The following is a 19,214-nucleotide window of genomic DNA, read 5'->3' as shown; positions in this document are numbered from 1 at the left end:
ACAGCAAACACACTGTCACTTCTATTAGCATCTTCATTTCAGGCCACTGGATTTGTGCATAACAAATCCTTCATTTTAATTAATTTATTCTGATCTGTAATTTTCTTTGTAATTTCAGCAGCTCAGTGTGAGCAGCGACAGCGTCAGGTTTCGGCACTTCTAATGAAGCCTCTCTGCTGGCACTAATCTTTTCCTAAAAAGACGCCGGAGTTATTCTCTGCTGAATTTAAAGGTGCTTCAGAAAAACTCTTGAGGTCCTTTATTCACTGAGGAGGGAGCGTCACACGTCACCGTCAAACATTTGGCTCATTCCAGGAAAACACTTAAGATACTTGATCACAGCCAAACATGGAATTTTGAATTTCATGGCATAAACTTGTTCAGTCTGCAGTGAAATATGAGTTACAAGATCATGTGCTAATTATATGTTATGATGTGAATTTCTTAGATATCTGGGCAGGCTTGTCCCACCCTGTGTCTGTGTGTAGTCAAAGCTAAACAACACAAAAGCATCGTTATTTTATACAAAAATTGCAGTTAAAGTTGAAGAGTGACAGGGTAGGAATGGGCTTAACAGGCATGGTTTTGAAAAAACAAAAAACAAAACCGTTATCTGAAGCCACCAAAGAGTTTCTAACAGTAAAAACATTAGAATAAAGGAATTATTCAGAGTAAATGCTGGAATTATACTATGCAATGAATGCCTTTCTTTCTTCATTACTAGCAACAAGCAATATTTTGTGGTGAAACCAATCATCTCCACCTCACACAGCCATGATTCTGCATAATGGGTACTTTTATTTATTTATTGCTCTCAGTATGCTTGTGCTGAAACCTTTGTACGGTTACTTCAGCAGGATTATGATTTTCATATGAAAGTGCTGATACATCTTTCACCCATTCTTACAAACGTCTGGCCACAAACAGTTGATGGGCCCAAGCCAACTTGATTTGACGGTCAGGCTCTTTTGGAATAACTAAAGGAAGCATACGGGACATACTTTATTTGCTAAACCATCTTGTGCTTGTTTCATTCACGTTGGAAATACTGAGCTGAGTTTGGTGGACACCTTCAGCAGCATATCGGAGAAACGGCAGGTGTAACACAGAAAAGTTTACTGTATTGTATGTGTGGTTTAAAGGGCAAGAATTTAAAATATGTAATTAAATTCAATGATTTTCCCTCTTTTGCTTGTGTCTTGGATGGGCACTCAGCCGTGCACTGGCCCCCTACCCAGAAGACCCAGTGGATAATCTGATGTTTCACCACTTTTAAATATAATTTTAAGTAGCAGTGCTACTTTTCATGTAACACACCTGTCAGCACATCATAAGTCTGAATTTATTTCTGATCAAATACTCAGATTTCCAGTGCGCCCCCTTATTCTCGCCCCCTCTGCCCACAAAAATCTTGGAAACGCCCGTGGTCCTGGCCGGTCCACTGGTTGTTAAGTGTTGGGGGTGGGGTGGTTGACTGAGGCTGACGGGGGCTGGATGTCCTCTCTTTGCCCCCCGACCACAGTGGGAGTGCGCAGTGCCAGGCCGGGCCAGCAGCAGCAGCTGACGCACCGTCACACGTACTTTACGCACGCTGGATGAAGGCAGGCAGAGACCCGGCGGAGGAGGATGCTAACACCGGCTCGGTGGGGCTGTCTCCGGGGGTTTATTTAGCAGGCAGTGGGGGTGCCGGTGTAAAATGCAGCGGGGCGGACGGGCTGTGCGGGTCGGCCTTGCTGAGCTCGGCTGCTGCGCCTCATGTTCGCCTCTCACGCATCTCTCCTAGGACTTGTGATTAGCGCGTTTTTGTTTCCAGGTCAGAATCTCCGTTTCCTGTGCGGCGTGTTTGTACTAAAATGGCCGGAGATGGCGGCGCTCTGAAGGATATCAATGAGATTAAGTCCCAGTTCCGGACCAGAGAGGGCTTCTACAAGCTGCTCACCCTCTCAGACTCGCTGCAGCGGGGCGGGCTGCCGCGGGGGCCGTCCGCCGGAGCCACGCTGGGGCCCGGGGCCGGACCGGGTCCGATACCCGGCGGAGGGGTCGGGCTGCTGCAGGGGCCCGGGGCTGCAGCCGCCGCCGCTGCCGCCTCTTCCTCCTCCAATGCCGCAGCCAACTCCTCCCCGGCTGGCTTCCTGCCGCCGGTCCGGGTCTCCATGGTGAAGCTGCAGCCCGAAGACCCGAGCGAGGAGTCGGAGCGGGTGTGCTTCAACATCGGCAGGGAGCTGTATTTCTACACGTACACCAACATCAAGAAGGTGAGGCTGGGGGCGAGTTTAGCCTGGCGTGCTAAGCTGCTAGTGTGATGCTGCTGCTTCGCATTTCGTCATCTTTTCAGGCTCTCCGAGCGGCGGCTGCTGCTGCTGCACCACCACCACAGCTTTCTGCTTGTTATGCAATGCAAAATGGAGCTGCTGCTCATTTGGCTGAATAGGTGGTGAGTGGCGCATCGTGCAAACGGATGCACAGTGTCAGAAGGAGCTGAAGGAGCAGGAAACAGCGAGAAGAAAGGCTCTGACGGCTCTCCATTCACTGCAGCCTTGCTGGGAGCTGAAGCCTGGTCCTTGGCTGGGGCTGCCTGCCAGCGCTCACAGCTGAAGGCTTGTAATTTGGAGGCACACTACGAGATCATTTACTTTCTGCAAAATGTTGCTTTTTAACAACAGAACAATCCAGATGAACCATCACAGGCTCTGCAGCCTCCCTGTCCCCTCATTTACAAGGCCATGTGTCAAAAATAGACTCCATCCAGAGTGGGCTGAATTTGACTATTTTAATCATATTATCTAAAGGGACCCTGCTGTGCTTCATATTTTTGTTACTAGAGCAGCTTTGCATGAATCATTGTTATTCATGTTATCCTAGGCCTTACTGCAGCCCCTCCTCTCTTCCTTTAAACCAGCTTTCTCATGATTGGCTGCCCCTCACAAACAGAAGGTTTGTGACTGCAGGTGGGCGGGGCTTCTGTGCATATAGGGAGCATGTTTAAAGTAGACCTTTTAGTTTTTCTTGTTTAGCATCATATTTTTATTCTTCAGCACTGCTAGGAGAGCTTTGCATAATTCCTATAATCCTTAGTTGTCTTATTCCTGGTATTGGTGCAGCTCCTCTGTTTGTCCTCTGTTGGAAACAAGACACCATCAAAGCCTGCTAGGAGTGACCCTTGACACTCTTGTCCAAACTGAGTGGTTTCTGCCATAGAACAGAATGACTGGGTTTGCATCAAGAGGTCAGTGAGGGTGTTCTGCCTGTGCAGCCACCTGGAAATCGTTCTAGTGGTGATCAGACACGTCTTTATAGATGTGTATGCTAAGGTGTCAAAGCTTGTCATCAAGGGGACAGGAGAGGTTGGTCAGATGTCGTCTTTATTGGGGAAAGTGTTAAAACGGCTTTCTTCTGATTGGCTGCCCCTCTCAAACAGAAGATTTAAACAGCAGGTGGGTGGAGCTGCTGTGTGCCTGATATGACCTTATAGAAACGAGACCTGCCACTCAGCAGCCGCCTCCCTCACAGCACCTGCTCGGGCAGGTATTTTGAAGGTTCGATATCAGTAGTTCGATATCATGTTTTGATCAAATAGGTTTTAAAAACAGGACAGTTTCAGCTTTTGGGATTTATTTTCTGCAACATTTAAGTTTTTAAGTAAAGAAATGCAAACATCTGGCATCAGTAATTAAAAGTATGAAGTAATATAATGCAGTGAGGCCCTCGGACACTCGCTATTGATTCCAAATAATTATTCTCGACTTTTCCCATTTTCTGCCGAATCAAAACAATTACAGAGCTGATTTTGTCCTCTGTCCTCTTTTGTGTTTGCCTTCCACACACGAGAGGCTGAGGGCACCGAGGTGGTGGTTCTGGTTCACATCAGGACGAGGTTATGTCTTTTGTTTGAGGATGTAATCTCATTAGATGCTCATGCAGCAGCTGTTCACCACTGAAACTTAATCATTTTGACCCTCAAGTGACTAAAATGTCCACGTGCGGTCATTTATAACCCTGTTATTCTTTTTTTAATGTGTATTTATGATGATCACAGCTACAGTTTCCTGTATCTAAGATGCATGCTTTTAGCTGTTATGTCTGTAAGTTTGGTTTTATGCAAACAAACATTGCCAACAAAATTACTTTTATTTCCATAAAACATATTGTTCTTAGTTTTAATAATGCATGTACTGCAGTATGCTCTTATCATTTTAATATCAACATTTAAATAACACTAGCAGTGACTCCATAATACTTTGAGGAACAACAAATTCCAATGAAGTCGTCATAGTCGGGCGGATTTTAATCACTTGTTACTCCCGTTTTGTACTCGGACTGAACAAACATCTGGTTTGCACGTGTAGAATATTTCAAATATTTTGTACAGAAAGATCAAAATTTCTGCTGAAGGCAAAGTTGCTACTCTGAGCCTGTTATGTGTGGGTCACCGCAGAACGTCACAATGTAGCGATTCATGTTAGAAAACACACATTTGTACAAAGCTTTCTGTGATCTTTGACACACAAATGGACCAGTTCCTGAAAAAAGTTGTAGAAGTAGATGAATGGTAGGAAACATTTATACAAATAAAAATATCACAACACACATAAATGTATAAATGCCTCCTCAGGCTTAACTTTGACCACTGACAGGTGATTTTTCTCTTCATCATGACACTAAGGGTTTTAGTGACAAAAGACCACATTGTGATGGCTAAACAGCCGGGTCAGAGCATCTCCAAAGCCGCAGCCCTTGTGAGATGTTCCTGGTCCGCAGTGGGGAACCAGCGACAGAGTCACGGGCGGCCAAGGCTCACTGGAGCACAAGGGGAATGAAGGCTGGCCCGTGTGGACGACATATCCACAGACCACTCAGGGGCCCATGCTGACCCCCGTCCAGTGCCGAAAGCACAGAGAAGAGGCACGCAAGAACTAGACAGAAGCTCTGGAACAAGGTGGGACAATCTAATGGATCATGTTTTCTTTTACATCACGTGGACGGATGTGTTTTGCTTACCTGGGGAGCACCTGGCAGCAGGATGCACTGTGAGAAGAAGGCGAGCCAGCAGAGGCTTGTCGTGTGGATGTTACTTTGACACATACCACCTACCTTAGCATTGTTATAGATCTGGGGTGGGGAGCTCAAAGTCTCAGGGCCGTTGTCCTGCAAGTTTTACATATCACCCTGGGTCAACACACCTAACTCGAATGATTAGTTCATTACCAGCCTCTGAAGAACTTCAAGACATGTTGAGGAGGTAATTTAGCCATTTAAATCAGCTGTGCGGATCAAGGACACATCTAAATCCTGTGTGGCACCGTGAATGCATAAGTTATATTTCAGAACCCATTGAAGGAAAAGAGTGTTTTTGGCATGACAGAAAAAAAGAAAAGTATCATCGCTGAGGGTTTTCCCTGGAGCTGGATCTGCTTCCAGCTTGCAGCACCTCGTGCTTCTTAATGAGAAACGCTAATAACCTGTTTAAAGAAACTACAGGACGCATGTAAACAGCTTCCCCTTCCCCAAAGCGACTCGAGTAGCTTAAGCCCGCTGATCTCCATTGGAGCAGCAGTTTAGTGCATGATGATGATGATCTCTCAAACACAACCTCCTCCAGAGCATTTTAGGTCTGCAGCGTAAGTTTTCACAGAAAGGGAGTCACCTCCATAACCCTGAAAACATTTAGTTACCTCTCTAAGCTGTAGATCTTTGCAGCCCTGCCCTGTTTAACGGGTTCTCTCTGTGGTTGGTGATTGTCGGTGAACACAGCGGCCCTGCACAGAAACTTTGCTCCTTCGCTGAGATGGCAAACCCTGATGTGAAAAACGTTCAAATCAAGCTCCACTGCAGCTGCCATGGAAACACTTCAACGTGTGATGATTGGATTGTCAAAAAAAAAAAAGAAAGAAGGACAGAAACATAAGAATGGGCACAGAAGTGTGATGTTTGTTGTTTTGGTTCTCTGAATGTCGCTGAAACTTTCTCCTCGCTGTTGTCTGCAGGCTGTGGACCTCAGTAAGCCCATAGACAAGAGGATCTACAAGGGGACGCAGCCCACGTGTCACGACTTCAACCAGTACTCGGCCACAGCAGAGAGCGTAGCTCTCATCGTGGGTTTCTCAGCCGGGCAGGTCCAGTATCTCGACCCCATCAAGAAGGAAACCAGTAAACTCTTTAACGAGGAGGTAATAAATCTGTGTCTCGGCTTTAATCTGGGTTTGTTGCAGAGAGCCGACCTGGCAAACAGGCTTGTGGTGTGTGCAGATTATGTGGCAAATTAAAACAAAACAATATGTTCATCAGATCTCAGGGATATAATGAAGGGTGGAGGGCTGAGGCTGGTGTAGCTCTTAATTTTGCAGGACAAAATTATTTTTTTTGAATCAAGTTCAGTTTTTTTTAATTCACATGCAAAGAAACAAATCTGACCAGTCAGACCACTGCATTTGAGCCAAATCTCAGACATGCAGCTAAACGTTCTCTGGGTCAATTGGCTCTCTGAAGTGATTTCTCTGCATTCACAGATGTGGCCCCAACTCAGCTCACAACAGCTCAAACTGAGATCTTGAAATATGTAGGAAAAGCTGTCGTAATGTAGCTTCAGCTCCGGGATGAAACCACGAAACTGTCCCTGCTGCTGTGTTCTGATGAGAACTGGATGAGCCCAGCGTCTGTCTCTTCCTTTTCCTGTTTAGAAACATCAGAATCAGCTCATCATCGCTTGATCTCGACTTCATTTTTTTTCCTAACGTGCATATTTTTGAGGACACTTTCAGGGTGTATATACTTTACACGACAAATTTGCATCTGAAAAGTTCATAATTTCATGTCTGGTTTGTTTGTTTGTTTTTGCAATGTGCTTGGTATGTAAAGGCTTTTATGCTGAAAGAATGGCTGGGTGTATTTCCACCTTAGCCCATTTCCTGTATGTTTTCCTGCCTCTACTGTCAAAAAAATAAAAACTGGGGCGCACTGGCAACTGTGGCTACATGTAGCTTGCCGTCACCAGTGTGTGAATGTGTGTGTGAATGGGTGGATGACTGAATGTGGTGTAAAGCGCTTTGGGGTCCTTAGGGACTAAGTAAAGCGCTGTACAAATACGGACCATTTACCATTGAGTTATAAACCTTACAGCAGCGTTTTGATCAATAGATGCTTTAGATAGACAAGAAAACCATGTGTTCCAGTAATGCAACTGAGTTTTAAATGAGAGGCACAGCTGAATGTCATCGGTACACAGATGATAAAAAATGGCTTTAAAACTACGGAAGGCCAGGACTGCCATAATGAATTAATTAAATACACCATTAAATAATTAATTAAAATTGTAAATAATTAATTAAATATTTATTTGACACATTTAATTAGTTGTTTATTTATTTCACATTTTAATTAATTATTATTATTATTATTATTAATTAATAAACTCAACAAAACCTAAAACTCATACTTTTCTAATGTCTTTCTCCACCCTTCCTTCCCTCTCACCTTCTCCGTCTGTCCCCACCTCCTTCCTCTTTCACAGAGGTTGATAGACAAATCCAAGGTAACGTGTCTAAAATGGCTTCCCAAGTCGGAGAACCTGTTCCTGGCCTCCCATGCCAGCGGTCACCTCTACCTCTACAACGTGGACCACCCGTGCGGCACCACGGCACCACAGTACTCTCTGTTGCGGCAGGGCGAAGGCTTCGCCGTTTATGCCTGCAAAACCAAGACGCCGCGCAACCCTCTGCTGCGGTGGGCCGTCGGGGAGGGAGGCCTCAACGAGTTTGCGTTCTCCCCAGATGGCGTGCACGTGGCGTGCGTGGGCCAGGACGGATGCCTGCGTGTCTTCCACTTTGATTCGATGGAGCTTCAGGGCGTGATGAAGAGCTACTTTGGTGGGCTGCTCTGTGTGTCGTGGAGCCCAGATGGGAAATATCTCGCCACGGGAGGGGAGGATGATCTGGTTACTGTGTGGTCATTTGCAGAAAGCCGAGTGGTAGCGAGGGGGCACGGCCACAAGTCTTGGGTCAACGTGGTGGCATTCGATCCCTTCACGACTTCCCTGGAAGATGAGGAGCCTATGGAGCTCAGTGGCAGCGAGGAGGACCTCCACCAGGGGGCACAAAATAACTCCATGCACTTTGGGCGGGTTCGAACGAGCAGCACGTTATCCCGCCTTTCTCGGCACAGCTCGAAAGGCGGCGGCTCGCCATCGGTCACTTACCGATTTGGCTCGGTGGGGCAGGACACCCAGTTCTGTTTGTGGGACCTGACGGATGACGTGCTGTACCCGCGCCTGCCGCTGTCCCGCGCCTTTACTAACACTTTTGGGCCTTCGCTGTCCAACTCTGGCAGCGGGGGGATCAACAGCACCTCAGGTGGGGGAGGAAGTGGAGGTGTGGAGGGACATCATCACCCCCCGAACACTAACACCGGCACCTCCAACCCACCCACACTCCCTTTACCGCTTCCTCGCTCCCTTTCGCGCTCCAACTCTTTGCCCCACCCCGCTGTGGCGAACGCCTCCAAAGGCCAGAGCGCCTCAGAGGGCAGTGGGGGAGGAGGAGGAGGGGGAGGGAGCAGCGGTGGAGGAAACAGCACCCCCTTCAGCATCGGCCGCTTCGCCACTCTTTCCCTACAGGAGCGCAAGTCGGATAAGTCCGGCAGCAGCGGGGGCGTGGAGAAGGAGCACAAGCGGTACCACAGCCTGGGCAACATCAGCAAAAGCAACGACAAGATCAATGTGGCGCCGAGGAGCAACCGGCTGGACGCCGCCAAGGTGCTGGGCACTACGCTGTGCCCACGCATGCACGAAGTGCCGCTGCTGGAGCCGCTGGTCTGTAAGAAGATTGCACACGAGAGGCTGACGGTCCTGGTGTTCATGGATGACTGCATCATCACGGCCTGCCAAGAGGGCCTCATCTGTACCTGGGCACGGCCGGGGAAGGCGGTACGTCTCCTGTTAACATTTTTAAGTCATAGTTTTTCTCTCTAGTTGTTTAGTCTCGCAGTCGGTCTTAGATGTTAGAGAATAACTCGCTTCACATGTCTTCATAACTCCAGTCCAACATGGTTTTAATTTACAGTGCAGGGCAAAAACAGAGACTGTTCACAAAGATGGACTAAGCCATCATCACATCATCTTTTATTTTACAGGGTATCATCTAAGCCTTTAATCTGGTGTTTTAAAGCCAGATGGGACCATGTTTGGGTGAGACATCAAAGCTGCTGCAAAGAGTGAACAGCCCAGTTCATGCAGGCATTTCAGCCTCACTCTCGTCCTCATGAATTATGGCACATGCCACCAGGGACATGAAAAACTCAGAACAACCGAAGGCTCAATCAAGGACAGTGCACGCATTGATTTCCCAGTTGCAGATTTTCTACACCTGAAAGCAAACCCTACTTTATCATCTAATTTATTCTAAACAGGATTTAACCTCTTCAGAAGGTTGGAGCAAAGTGTCTTGAACCAATTTGTTAGTCTTAAAAGAGGACAGAGAAACACTGAGTGCTCGTGTATATTTCAAGAAAAGTTGTGATGTATTTCTGAGTAGCCCAAGTCTTGATGCACGCTCAATCTTTCAGGGAAGAAAATCCCAAAGGTTGATTCTGTTCGTCTGGACGTAGCGTTTTTGTGGGAGAAACGATTCGTCACTCATCCAGGTGACTTCTTCAGTCTCAGCTGACTGCAGGTTTCCCCAAATCTTATAAACAGTACATTTGCACAATAACTGAAGCTAGCACCACTGAATGACCAATGGGCTGGAAGGTCAGTTCCTTGATCATTAATATGCAAATTGTCATGATCATTGATCAACAACCACTGATCAATAACCATGAGTACCATTCACAGAGAGTTGGGGAATGGCTGCAATCACAGCATTGTAAGATGGTGACAGATGTACCTTTAGGCCCCCTCCTTGATTCAGAGATGGTCTTTCCCTTTTCACGTAAATGGCCTCCTTGACTCCGCCCTCAAACCAGCGTTCCTCCCTGTCCAGGATGTGTACATCCTCATCATTGAAAGAGTGTCCACTGGCCTGTAGGTGTAAATAGACTGCAGAGTCCTGACGAGGTGGCTCTTCTGTGTTCTGCCATCCGCTTCGCCAGAGGTTGTTTGGTTTCCCCGATGTATAAATCCTGGCAATCCTCTGTTTATGCCAGGGGACCTGATCCTTGGGGTGGACCAATTATTTATTTTTATTTTTTGTTCTGAAAAAATGAAGACGTCACCTGGATGAGCGCCACTCCCACTGAAACTGCTGCGTCCAGACGAACAGAATCAAGTTTTTGGGTAGCCCAAGTAGTGCTAAACACTTAAACAGTAGTATTTATGTGAAACACATTTGTCGTTTCGCCTTCAGCACCAACCATTTTCTTGCATATTTTTCAGAGTTCAGTGGTTTGTTGGAGGTTGTTGAGGTAGCTCATCATCATTGGAGGCTGACTCCCGCCTCTCAGACATGCTTGTCTCATTATTATGTATAGAAGGAAACCTAGCATGGTGTTGCTATAGCAGTGGTGCCCAAAAATGTTCCAGAAGACACTAGCCCCGAGGAGCCTTATGAATTAGTGGAGGTTAGGCCGAACAGACACCTGGAGTCTAAATCTGTCTGTTCTCTGAACTTTAAGGAGCAGGTGTGTTATTAAAAAAAGTTGAATGCTAAGAAGTGTGTACATTTGCTGCTGAGATCAAAGATTTGGCAAAGGCAAAAATTAAAAGTACAGTTTGAAAGCGCATCAGCTCTCATTGGAAAAAATTAACCATGCTGGATAGGTGCTCTGATATGGGCTGGGTATGTGGTAGAATAGAATAGCCCTTCATTGTCATTGTAAATACATCAGGAATAGTAAAGACATCAGAAATAAATGGCCAACAGAACAGATATATACTATAATATATTCAAAGCAAGAGAAAGGGAAGCAGTGCAAAAGGACTCTGTCTGAGTATTGAGTCCATGTGTGAGAGGCCTGAATGAAGAGGGTTACTCAGACCATGGCTCAGATTGGTGAGTTGGGTGGGCAGGTGTGGGGCGGGGGGTGTTTGTTAACAGTCCGAATGGCTCAGGGGAGGAAGCTGTTAGTGAGTCTGGAGGTGTGTACCTGATTGACCTGACCCCGCAGCAGGTCAAACAGGTGGTGGGGTTTTCTGAGATAGGTTTCGGCTTCACTTCCAGATCCTCCTAAGTCAGGGTCCTGCTGCCTGTCCTGTAGAGGTCTTTGCAGGTCTCCATGGATACGTCTCCCCAGACCGTCACTGACCCACCACCAAACTGGTCGTGCTGAGCGAACCTGCTCTCATCTGTATAAAGCACAACCTCCCATTTCTGGTATTCTATGGCAAATGCCAGTTTGGGCTACAAGGTGCTGGGCAGTGAGCACAGGGCCCACTAGAGGGCGTCGTGTCCTCAGGTCACCCTCATGAAGTCTGTTTCTGATTGCTTGGTCAGAGACATTTACAGCTCTGGCACTGCTCATGCTGTTCCTCCTTTCACTGAGGAGCAGATACTGGTCGTGCTGATGGCTTAAAGACCTTCTGTGGCCTGCCCAGCTTCATAAGCCTCTTTTCCATTAGTAGCTACTCGGATTGACTCCACGGATCGGCACTACTCGGCTCAGATTGATACTGATCAAATTCAGTACTACCTAATGTGGTTGTCGTCATATCATATCATATTTCATCATATCAACGTGTCTGAGCGTCCCTCGACGTCATTAAAATGTGACACGAATGCTAAAAAGCAGTTGAACAAGAATATACTTGCTGTTGGGTCTGTGGCTTCGTCAAATTCGTGGGAACACGGTGTTGTTTTTTGTAGCCATTTTAAAAATGGCGGTTTTAATTTTCATGAACAACAGACTCTCGAGTGATGCTACTGACCAGCCAATTGGTGGCATGCAGTCTGACGATGTCGCAGTTTAGTACCTGCTTGGATCGCGTGGAAACCCGGCGAGCAGGTACCAGGTACTATGACCTAAACCCTGAAAACCGTGGTGAACCGTGCCGAGTTGATCCAAGTATTCTAATGGAAAAGGAGTTATAGAGTAGTTCATATAAGAAACTGGGACTGATGTGGAGGACCACATCAATAATCTAATAAAGAGATAAAATTAATATTGAACAGAATCGAGTTTAGCGTATTGATAAAACCCTTTAAACAGACACTGGGTCTGGTTTGCCCACTTATTTAATTATCAGTATAATTATGAACCAGGGTAAAGTTCGGTTTGAGTGCAGACAGGAGAGGATTTTCAGTGCGTCTAACTTTGTGTTTTTCTTCTTCTCCCATTCAGAACCTGACAGCACAGAACGGGAACTCTCCGAGCGGCACGGTGGTATAGCTGGAGGGGAAGCTTTGCACTCATCCCTCCATCCTTTCCCTCGTCGTCGTCGTCCTAATATGTCAGAATTTGGGGCCAACTACCAGAGACTATACCTGACCTACCACTGCAGTATTAACCCTCAGTATAACTCTCTGTACACGCCTTCACTCAGAGGTGGGAAACTCTTCCTGAAACACTCATTTAGGAAAACTTGGGAACAAATGACACATTGAATATAGCACTAAGCCACAGTAGACCATATCAGTATATGACAGAAGTATGTGGACACCCCTTTAGTTGTTTTGTTTGTTTGTTTTCTTTTACTGCTGCTTTTGTTTATTTTCTGAGGAATGTTTTAAAGCAGCGTGGAAACCAGCCAGACCTCGTTTAGGATCAACTGGAACTATGAAATCAGTGTTAGACGCCACTAATGTGTTGGAAAAGCTGTTGCAGCAGCAGAGTATGAGTCACATACGGGTGAAGTGTTCGGGTGTCCATGTATTTTTGACCATATGATGGACCTAAAAAGCCAGCCTTATTGTTGAAACATTCAAATTTCACAACCTGTTCTGCTGATCTGGACTATTCGAGCACGTCAGCTCTACCTGGTCCCATTTTCCACATGAATTTCTTCACTGTAGCGAAGTGGAAGTTTTTTAAAATGGGCCATTTTAAAAAACATTTATCAATTGGTTTAAATTTGCCATCACTGATAAAGTATAAACTGGATGTGTCTCTTTGGGCAGCTTTATTTTTAGATTTCTCTGTGGAAGTCTCCTTCAGAGAGTCTAAAGGGTGACCGTTCAGGGAGCGAGCACAGATGATGTTTCTGTGGGTGAAATGCTCCTCCTTCAGAGTCCTCGGGATGTTACGGGGGCCTCTAAACCTGGTTCACACATTTCATGCTGCTCAGCTTCCTGGAAAAAAATGAAGATCATCATCCGTGGTCGTACTCCTCACTTGATGTGCTCCCATCTAGCCTGGACTCTGCAGACTCTTCCACTGAAAACTGCTCGTTTGTAGCCGGATTGATAGCTCTCATCAGATGTGTACGTTTGTAATCATTATTAGAAAACTTCCACTGAGTGATCTAAAACACGCAGCAAGCCTGGAGGCGGTACAGAGGTGCACAAGGAGACAGTCTTGAAGTGCAGATTAGCCAAAATTAAGTCCAGAAAGTTGGGAAGTTTTATTATTTAATGAGCTTTTTGTCCATGATGGAAGTGAGAAAAGTGTTTCTCAGGAAGAGTCCCCCCCCCCCCCCTAAGTGGGACTGCGGTTTATTCCCACTGTTTCCGCCCTCCCTCCTCCGTGTCTCTCTGCAGAAAGACTGCTTTAACCGCGTTCTTCATCCTTCGGTCTGTAACCCCGAAGCAACAAAGGAGCTAACGGCAGGCCCTCCTCCATCGGACCCCTCCCTTTTTCCCCTTCATGCTAAAGACACTGCAAAAGCCACGGCCATTGTATGTATGTTATTTATTTTATCACAAGACTGTGTAGTAATTTATACTGTAAATAATGAAAATACTCTATAAATACACAGCGGACAAACGTGTAGGGACTCGGCAGCGATGATGAGGTGAAGACGAAGCAGGAAAGATTATTAATATATGAAGATCCTTCTATTGTACATACAAACGAGACGGTTATAAATCGAATGTCTGCTGTTTTAGGGAACATGAAGATGTCGATGTGTTTTTATTTTGTGTTATAGAGTTTCTCCCTGAAAGCAGTCTGGGTTTAATCTGATGTTTTTGGTGTCGGGGTGACCGACCCGACTCGAGCACAGAGAGCAATCATTTCAGCTGACTGTCCAAGCTAATCAGTTGAATCGTCACTAATCCTCATGCATCCTAATGAGTAACGTTGGCACCAACAAACGCACACTGTTGCACATTCCAAGCACACACACGCACACACAGTCCCCCTCTTGGTGTAGCATCATGTATTCTGTGTTATGGACTCTCCTGTCGCACCTGAATTGCCTCTTGCAAGAATTTGCACATAAAATAAATCCACAGTTCATTGTTAGCTGCCACATTCAGGGGTGTACTTTCTGTTTATCGATCTGACTGAAGCGGCAAAACGGCTCCCATAACGCCCCCGACACTCACTGCACACGTTTAGTTGGAAGGAATTTAATAATTGCACATCTCCGTGATGAAGTTTGTTCCCTTTGCGTGACTGAATTTACTCTCGACTTGACTTTTCTGCCTTCCTATTCCTGACGATAGAAAAGAAAGCAAAAATCTGTCTGATTTTTCACTGTCGGCCATAAACCTGCCAAAAGCTGCGCCTGAAAGTTTAAACCACGTCTAAGACGGAAAGTTTCCCTCACATTTAGCATTCACTGAGTCCCGGGATCCAAAAGGACATCTGCATCTGGATTAAGGAGCTATACTTTCACAAAACCATCTAGACAATGTTTTTCTTTTGGTTCAGCTTGATTTGTATCTGTGAAAATGGAAAGCCAACGGGCAAATTTACCCCTCCGGGAATTTCAAAAATTCCTAGATCCCAGAAAATTCCAAATTGCTTGGGGATCAATTGAGCCAATCTTAAAACTTCCAATTATTAACATTTTTGCGAGTTTGAGTTTTTACTAAGTTTAACTGTCAGGCGTGTTATTAGTATTAAAATAATTCCTGGTTGAATCCTTGCACTTCCCTGTATGATACTCACATAACTTTCAAAAGTAGATTTTTATTGATATTTCCGATAAAGTACAGAGATGTGATTGTACGTCACTTTAGTTCTTCAGTTTTGCTGATCCAGATGGTGTGTAGTGAGGATACGTTTGAGCCCAGATTGTAATCCAGACATTTCTGGTAGTAACAATTTATAATCAGCTGATTTAGAGGCTACAGGACTGCACCTTAACCATCCTCCCCTCATAATCGGACTGTATTTCTGTTCACTCTGATGCTGTGTGCATGACTACTTAAAAATTTGCTAATTTTAGTATCTCGGAGTATTTAAAGCGACACAGTAGTAGTAGTTTCTGATTGGCTACGTCATAAAGACGCAATTTGAAGAGTGAATCCCTGGGTGGGTGGGGCTTCTCTGTCTGAGATGACCATATAAGGAATAGCCTCACTTGGTGACCTCATACAGAGCCAAGGGTAGAAAAAAAATAAACTGTTACTGAGTTTTTAGTTTACAGGGATTCCTACACATACACTGACCTCATAAATTGAACCTTTGTCCAGGTTTAATAAAAGCACCCAGCATTCTAACATTAGGTATATCACAGAAAAGAAGGAAAAGGAGAATAGCATTAATAGTTAACACTGAAACTTTGACTGATGCTTCTGTGTTGTAAACATGATACGTTTTTGCGATATCAGGGCCAGATGTTGCCAAGAATCAAATTAAACTGAAACGGCGTATTCATTAACAGGTTATTGGCCTGATTTATTCAAAACCAGGTGTCAGTATTCAGCGCCTTCCTGTGTTTGATCTTAAACTTGTTCTTACCTGTCTGCCTATAAATAGCTGAGCAAACGTCCCGCGCTGCAGGAGCCAAGGTTGCGCCCTTGGAGCCCCAGACAAACCGTCGGTTTCTTGGCTTTGCGTCTGAGTCGCCGTTGTCACAGCATGTGAATTCATTATTGTCGTCATAGCAACAGCACGCCCGAGGAGGGTATCTTCGAATGAGCATCGTGAGCTTGTGGAGTCGGTCTCGGCTTTAGGGCCAAATTAATGTCGCATCGCGACGTGCGAGGGGAAAATCTGGACCTTCACCTGAAACACTGATGAGAGCACAGATTATTTAAGAGGTTTAACTTCTCCAAAAACATCTTCAAACTAAGTATTTCACAGCCAGGTGTTTGTTTAGAGGTGAACTAAGCCTGCTTCACAATGCAGCATCAAAAACCTACCAAACTCCCTGGATACTCGAATATAGTCGGAGATTTGCCTTTGTCTCTGTGGTTTGTAAAGGTTTTGGTTCTTTAAACTTGATGATTTTAGAGATCACAGTCTCTCTGTGTGTTTGTCCTCTCTGTTGCGCAGAATTAGTGTCAAATTTTATTGGAGAAGTACAATAAAGTCACAAGTTAAAACTCGTTTTAATGCAGCTTCAAGATTTCCTGTAACAACGCAGTGCCTCTGACGTCTCCTCGCAGTGTTTCCATCCATGACAAAGAGGCAAAAATGAATCCTGCACTGCAAGAGCTTATTTAGAAATCAGCACATTCTTGACTTGAACACTCACTGGGATAAAAGATAAAACATTCAGCAATAAGAGAGTCTTCAGTTCGTTTGAGAGCTGTCTTTTTAAAAAGCAGGATTTGGTTGCGTTTTTGTGCCGCATTAAGTGGAAGAAACGGTTTAAGCAGTGAGTGCTGACAGAGGTGACATTGGAGAGCAGCGTGAAAAATTTGAAATTTTTTGTTTTAGATTTGCAGCAACTGGTGTTTGTTTGAGGCGCTGAAATCAGAAAATTGAGTGTTGTTCACTGACCTCTGTTCATTTCTGTGTTCAGACTGTCTGCAGGCAGCAAAAGGAAAACAAACAGCCCTGAGTAAACAACATGTAACCCCCCACACACACTCTCACACACTCGCACACACTCACACGCTAAAATCCAGACTTGCAGACGTTCAGCACTGAGGGAACAAACGGCGTTCCACAAATCTTTTCATCAGGATGAAGAAAAGCAAGTCAAACCACTTTAATATGTCCGTGTTTTTCTCCTGTGTGCTTGTTAATGTTGAAATATGCATTCTTCATTAATCACCATACACGCACACACACGCACACACACGCACACACACACACTCTATGCCTGCTCTGATGGAAGTTAAAGCAGCTGAATGACGTCACTGTTTGTAAATGGAGATCTGTTATTAAAACGTGAAACCTGAACCTTCTGTTATCTGTTCTTCTCACTATAACGAGTCATATTAACATACTGAAAACAAGCCTGTGCTTTTTCATGTGGATTCATGAAGAGAGGGTTTAAATGTTTCTGTGCTTGAACTAAATATAGGCTCGAAGCATGAAGTGTAGCTGAGCTTTAGTAGCTCCAAGGACAGCTGGAGGGACCAAGATGGTAATTTTGCATCTTTAAGGCCTTTAAAGTCTTTTTTTTCTTTCCTTTTTTTTAGCGTTTGGAAGATTTTTTTTTAAAAAAAAAGAAAGCTCCCAGATTAAAATCTTCTGCCCCCCATGTCCTAGAATAACAGGATTTAACAGCCTGCTTTTTGCACACAGACACTGGGAGTCTATGGAAACATCTGCAGAACACAACAGCTTACATATGAGGACAATATTGTGTTCGTGACGTTTAAAAGAACTCCTTATATCCTTGGATATAAGGAGTTCTTTTAAACGTCACGAACACTTTGTTTAACATTCCCAGAATCACCGCAGATCGAAGATACCCTGAACTATCTGTCTGGGGAAGTCTAGCCATCTTGTCTTTCTAACAAGGACATTGATATTCCCGGAGCTCCTCACACTCCTACGCATTAGCAGTAGAGAACTAAACCAGAGGTAAAGGACTCATTCATCGATGTTCACAGGAGTAAACTGGATCAATGTTAAATGTCTGAGCCTAATTGTATGCGTCATACTGCTATCAAGGGGTCAAAGGGTAATCCTTCGGTCTGCAAACCACTGAGTGGTTGCATTAGTCATCAGACCACTGCAGTTACATGTCACTGCAATTGTCTTTTGTTTGTTCTTGTTTTATGTGTAAAAAGAAGCGCTGCTGAAGTTTCTATGTTATAAATTAGACATAGAGTCAAGGCTGACATGCTGTAGTAAAACAACTATTTCTTAGATGGAACGACAGATAAAATAGAAAAATATTGAAATCTAATGACTCCAGAGAGACAAACACCTGATTTTTGCAGTTGTATCGACTTTGAAAGATTGTTTCAATTATCTGCAACGCTAAAAGGTAAATCCACAAAAATAGGGCAAACACAGCAGAGTTCCCAGAGTTGTTCGCAGTAGCTTGTCATGCGTTCCAGCAGAAGTTAAACGCAACTGTGCTCAGATTTCACTTAAACACTAAATCGTTCACTCTTGTTGCTCAAGCCAGTGAGGAGGAAGCTGAAAGTTGATGCCAGCAACGGAAGGAAAAAATCTGAGACGCACAGGAGGAAGATGAGGACGAGTTAGATTAGGAGTCCTTTCAGATGAAATGTGAGCAACTGTGCTAGACTTTGCTTTCAGTGGCAGTGCTAGTCTCTTAGATTTATTCTCATTTCACTTTGTTCTGAGTTAACATAATGTTTAAAGAAATAACAGGAACTCTCATGGAAAGGAACAAAGGTGTTTTTCTAATGTCTTCAGCCCAGTAACATAAAAGCTTTTTGTTATTTATCCAAACCTCTTGTGAGTGCCTGAAATTTGCCTGAGTGAAAATTTTTTCCCAGTTTTTGTTCATAATTTTTCCATTTTTCTTTTTTTCAACATACTATTTATACTTGATTCTTATAATGTTGGATGAGAAAAATGTGAAACAGGCCACTTTTAAGTAAGGTATGAAGTCTTATGACATATACAAAATAAATAAAACTCAAATCTTTACCAGATGCTTTATTCTGTTTTTTTTTTTCTTATGTAAGTGAGGGCATAAGTTCATCACACTGTAATAACGGAAGCTGAGGTCCTACTTCTGATTTTATCTCATACTTTTGTAATTTCTGTGGAACTGCCACAGAAAAATTCAAGTTGCATTTTCTGAGCACTGTTTTTGTTTTTCTGTTGAAGTGTGGGTGATATGGTTGCTGGGTGACACTGTGCAGATCTGAGCAAAGGTAAAACTTTGGTTTTTGTGAGTTTTACCAGAAGAGTCAGATGTTTGGTTCAAAGTTTGGAGATAGTTTAAAAAACTGTAAAATGTGTTTAGCCAGCAAACCCAACCTGTGAGAGGATCCAGGGAGAACACAAGCATGGGGCAAAAC

General features: G+C 44.6%; 1 protein-coding gene across 1 annotated transcript; it reads left to right on the top strand.

Annotated features, from left to right (window-relative positions):
* Positions 1-1,443: 1,443 nt before the first annotated feature.
* Positions 1,444-17,163, top strand: LOC146654623 (WD repeat-containing protein 20). The gene is made up of 4 exons (XM_085379701.1): positions 1,444-2,255; positions 5,985-6,167; positions 7,508-8,917; positions 12,265-17,163. Exons 1-4 carry the CDS (start codon positions 1,854-1,856, stop codon positions 12,310-12,312), a joined length of 2,043 nt encoding a protein of 680 aa, XP_085235827.1. The 5' UTR covers positions 1,444-1,853; the 3' UTR covers positions 12,313-17,163.
* The last annotated feature ends 2,051 nt before the right edge of the window (positions 17,164-19,214 follow it).

Source organism: Rhamphochromis longiceps, linkage group LG14 (genome assembly GCF_057381845.1).
Source record: "Rhamphochromis longiceps isolate RC_006_pf linkage group LG14, R_longiceps_female_GT1.1, whole genome shotgun sequence".
NCBI classification, from domain to species: Eukaryota; Metazoa; Chordata; class Actinopteri; order Cichliformes; family Cichlidae; genus Rhamphochromis; species Rhamphochromis longiceps.
Note: the sequence above shows the minus strand (reverse complement) of the source record. Positions and strands in the feature narration are given on the sequence as shown.

Coding starts and splice junctions, on each gene's coding strand:
- LOC146654623 (XM_085379701.1), top strand. CDS start 1,854: ATGGCCGGAGATGGCGGCGCTCTGAAGGATATCAATGAGATTAAGTCC. Junction 6,168..7,507: donor GTAAACTCTTTAACGAGGAG/GTAATAAATCTG, acceptor CCTCTTTCACAG/AGGTTGATAGACAAATCCAA. Junction 8,918..12,264: donor GGGCACGGCCGGGGAAGGCG/GTACGTCTCCTG, acceptor TCTCCCATTCAG/AACCTGACAGCACAGAACGG.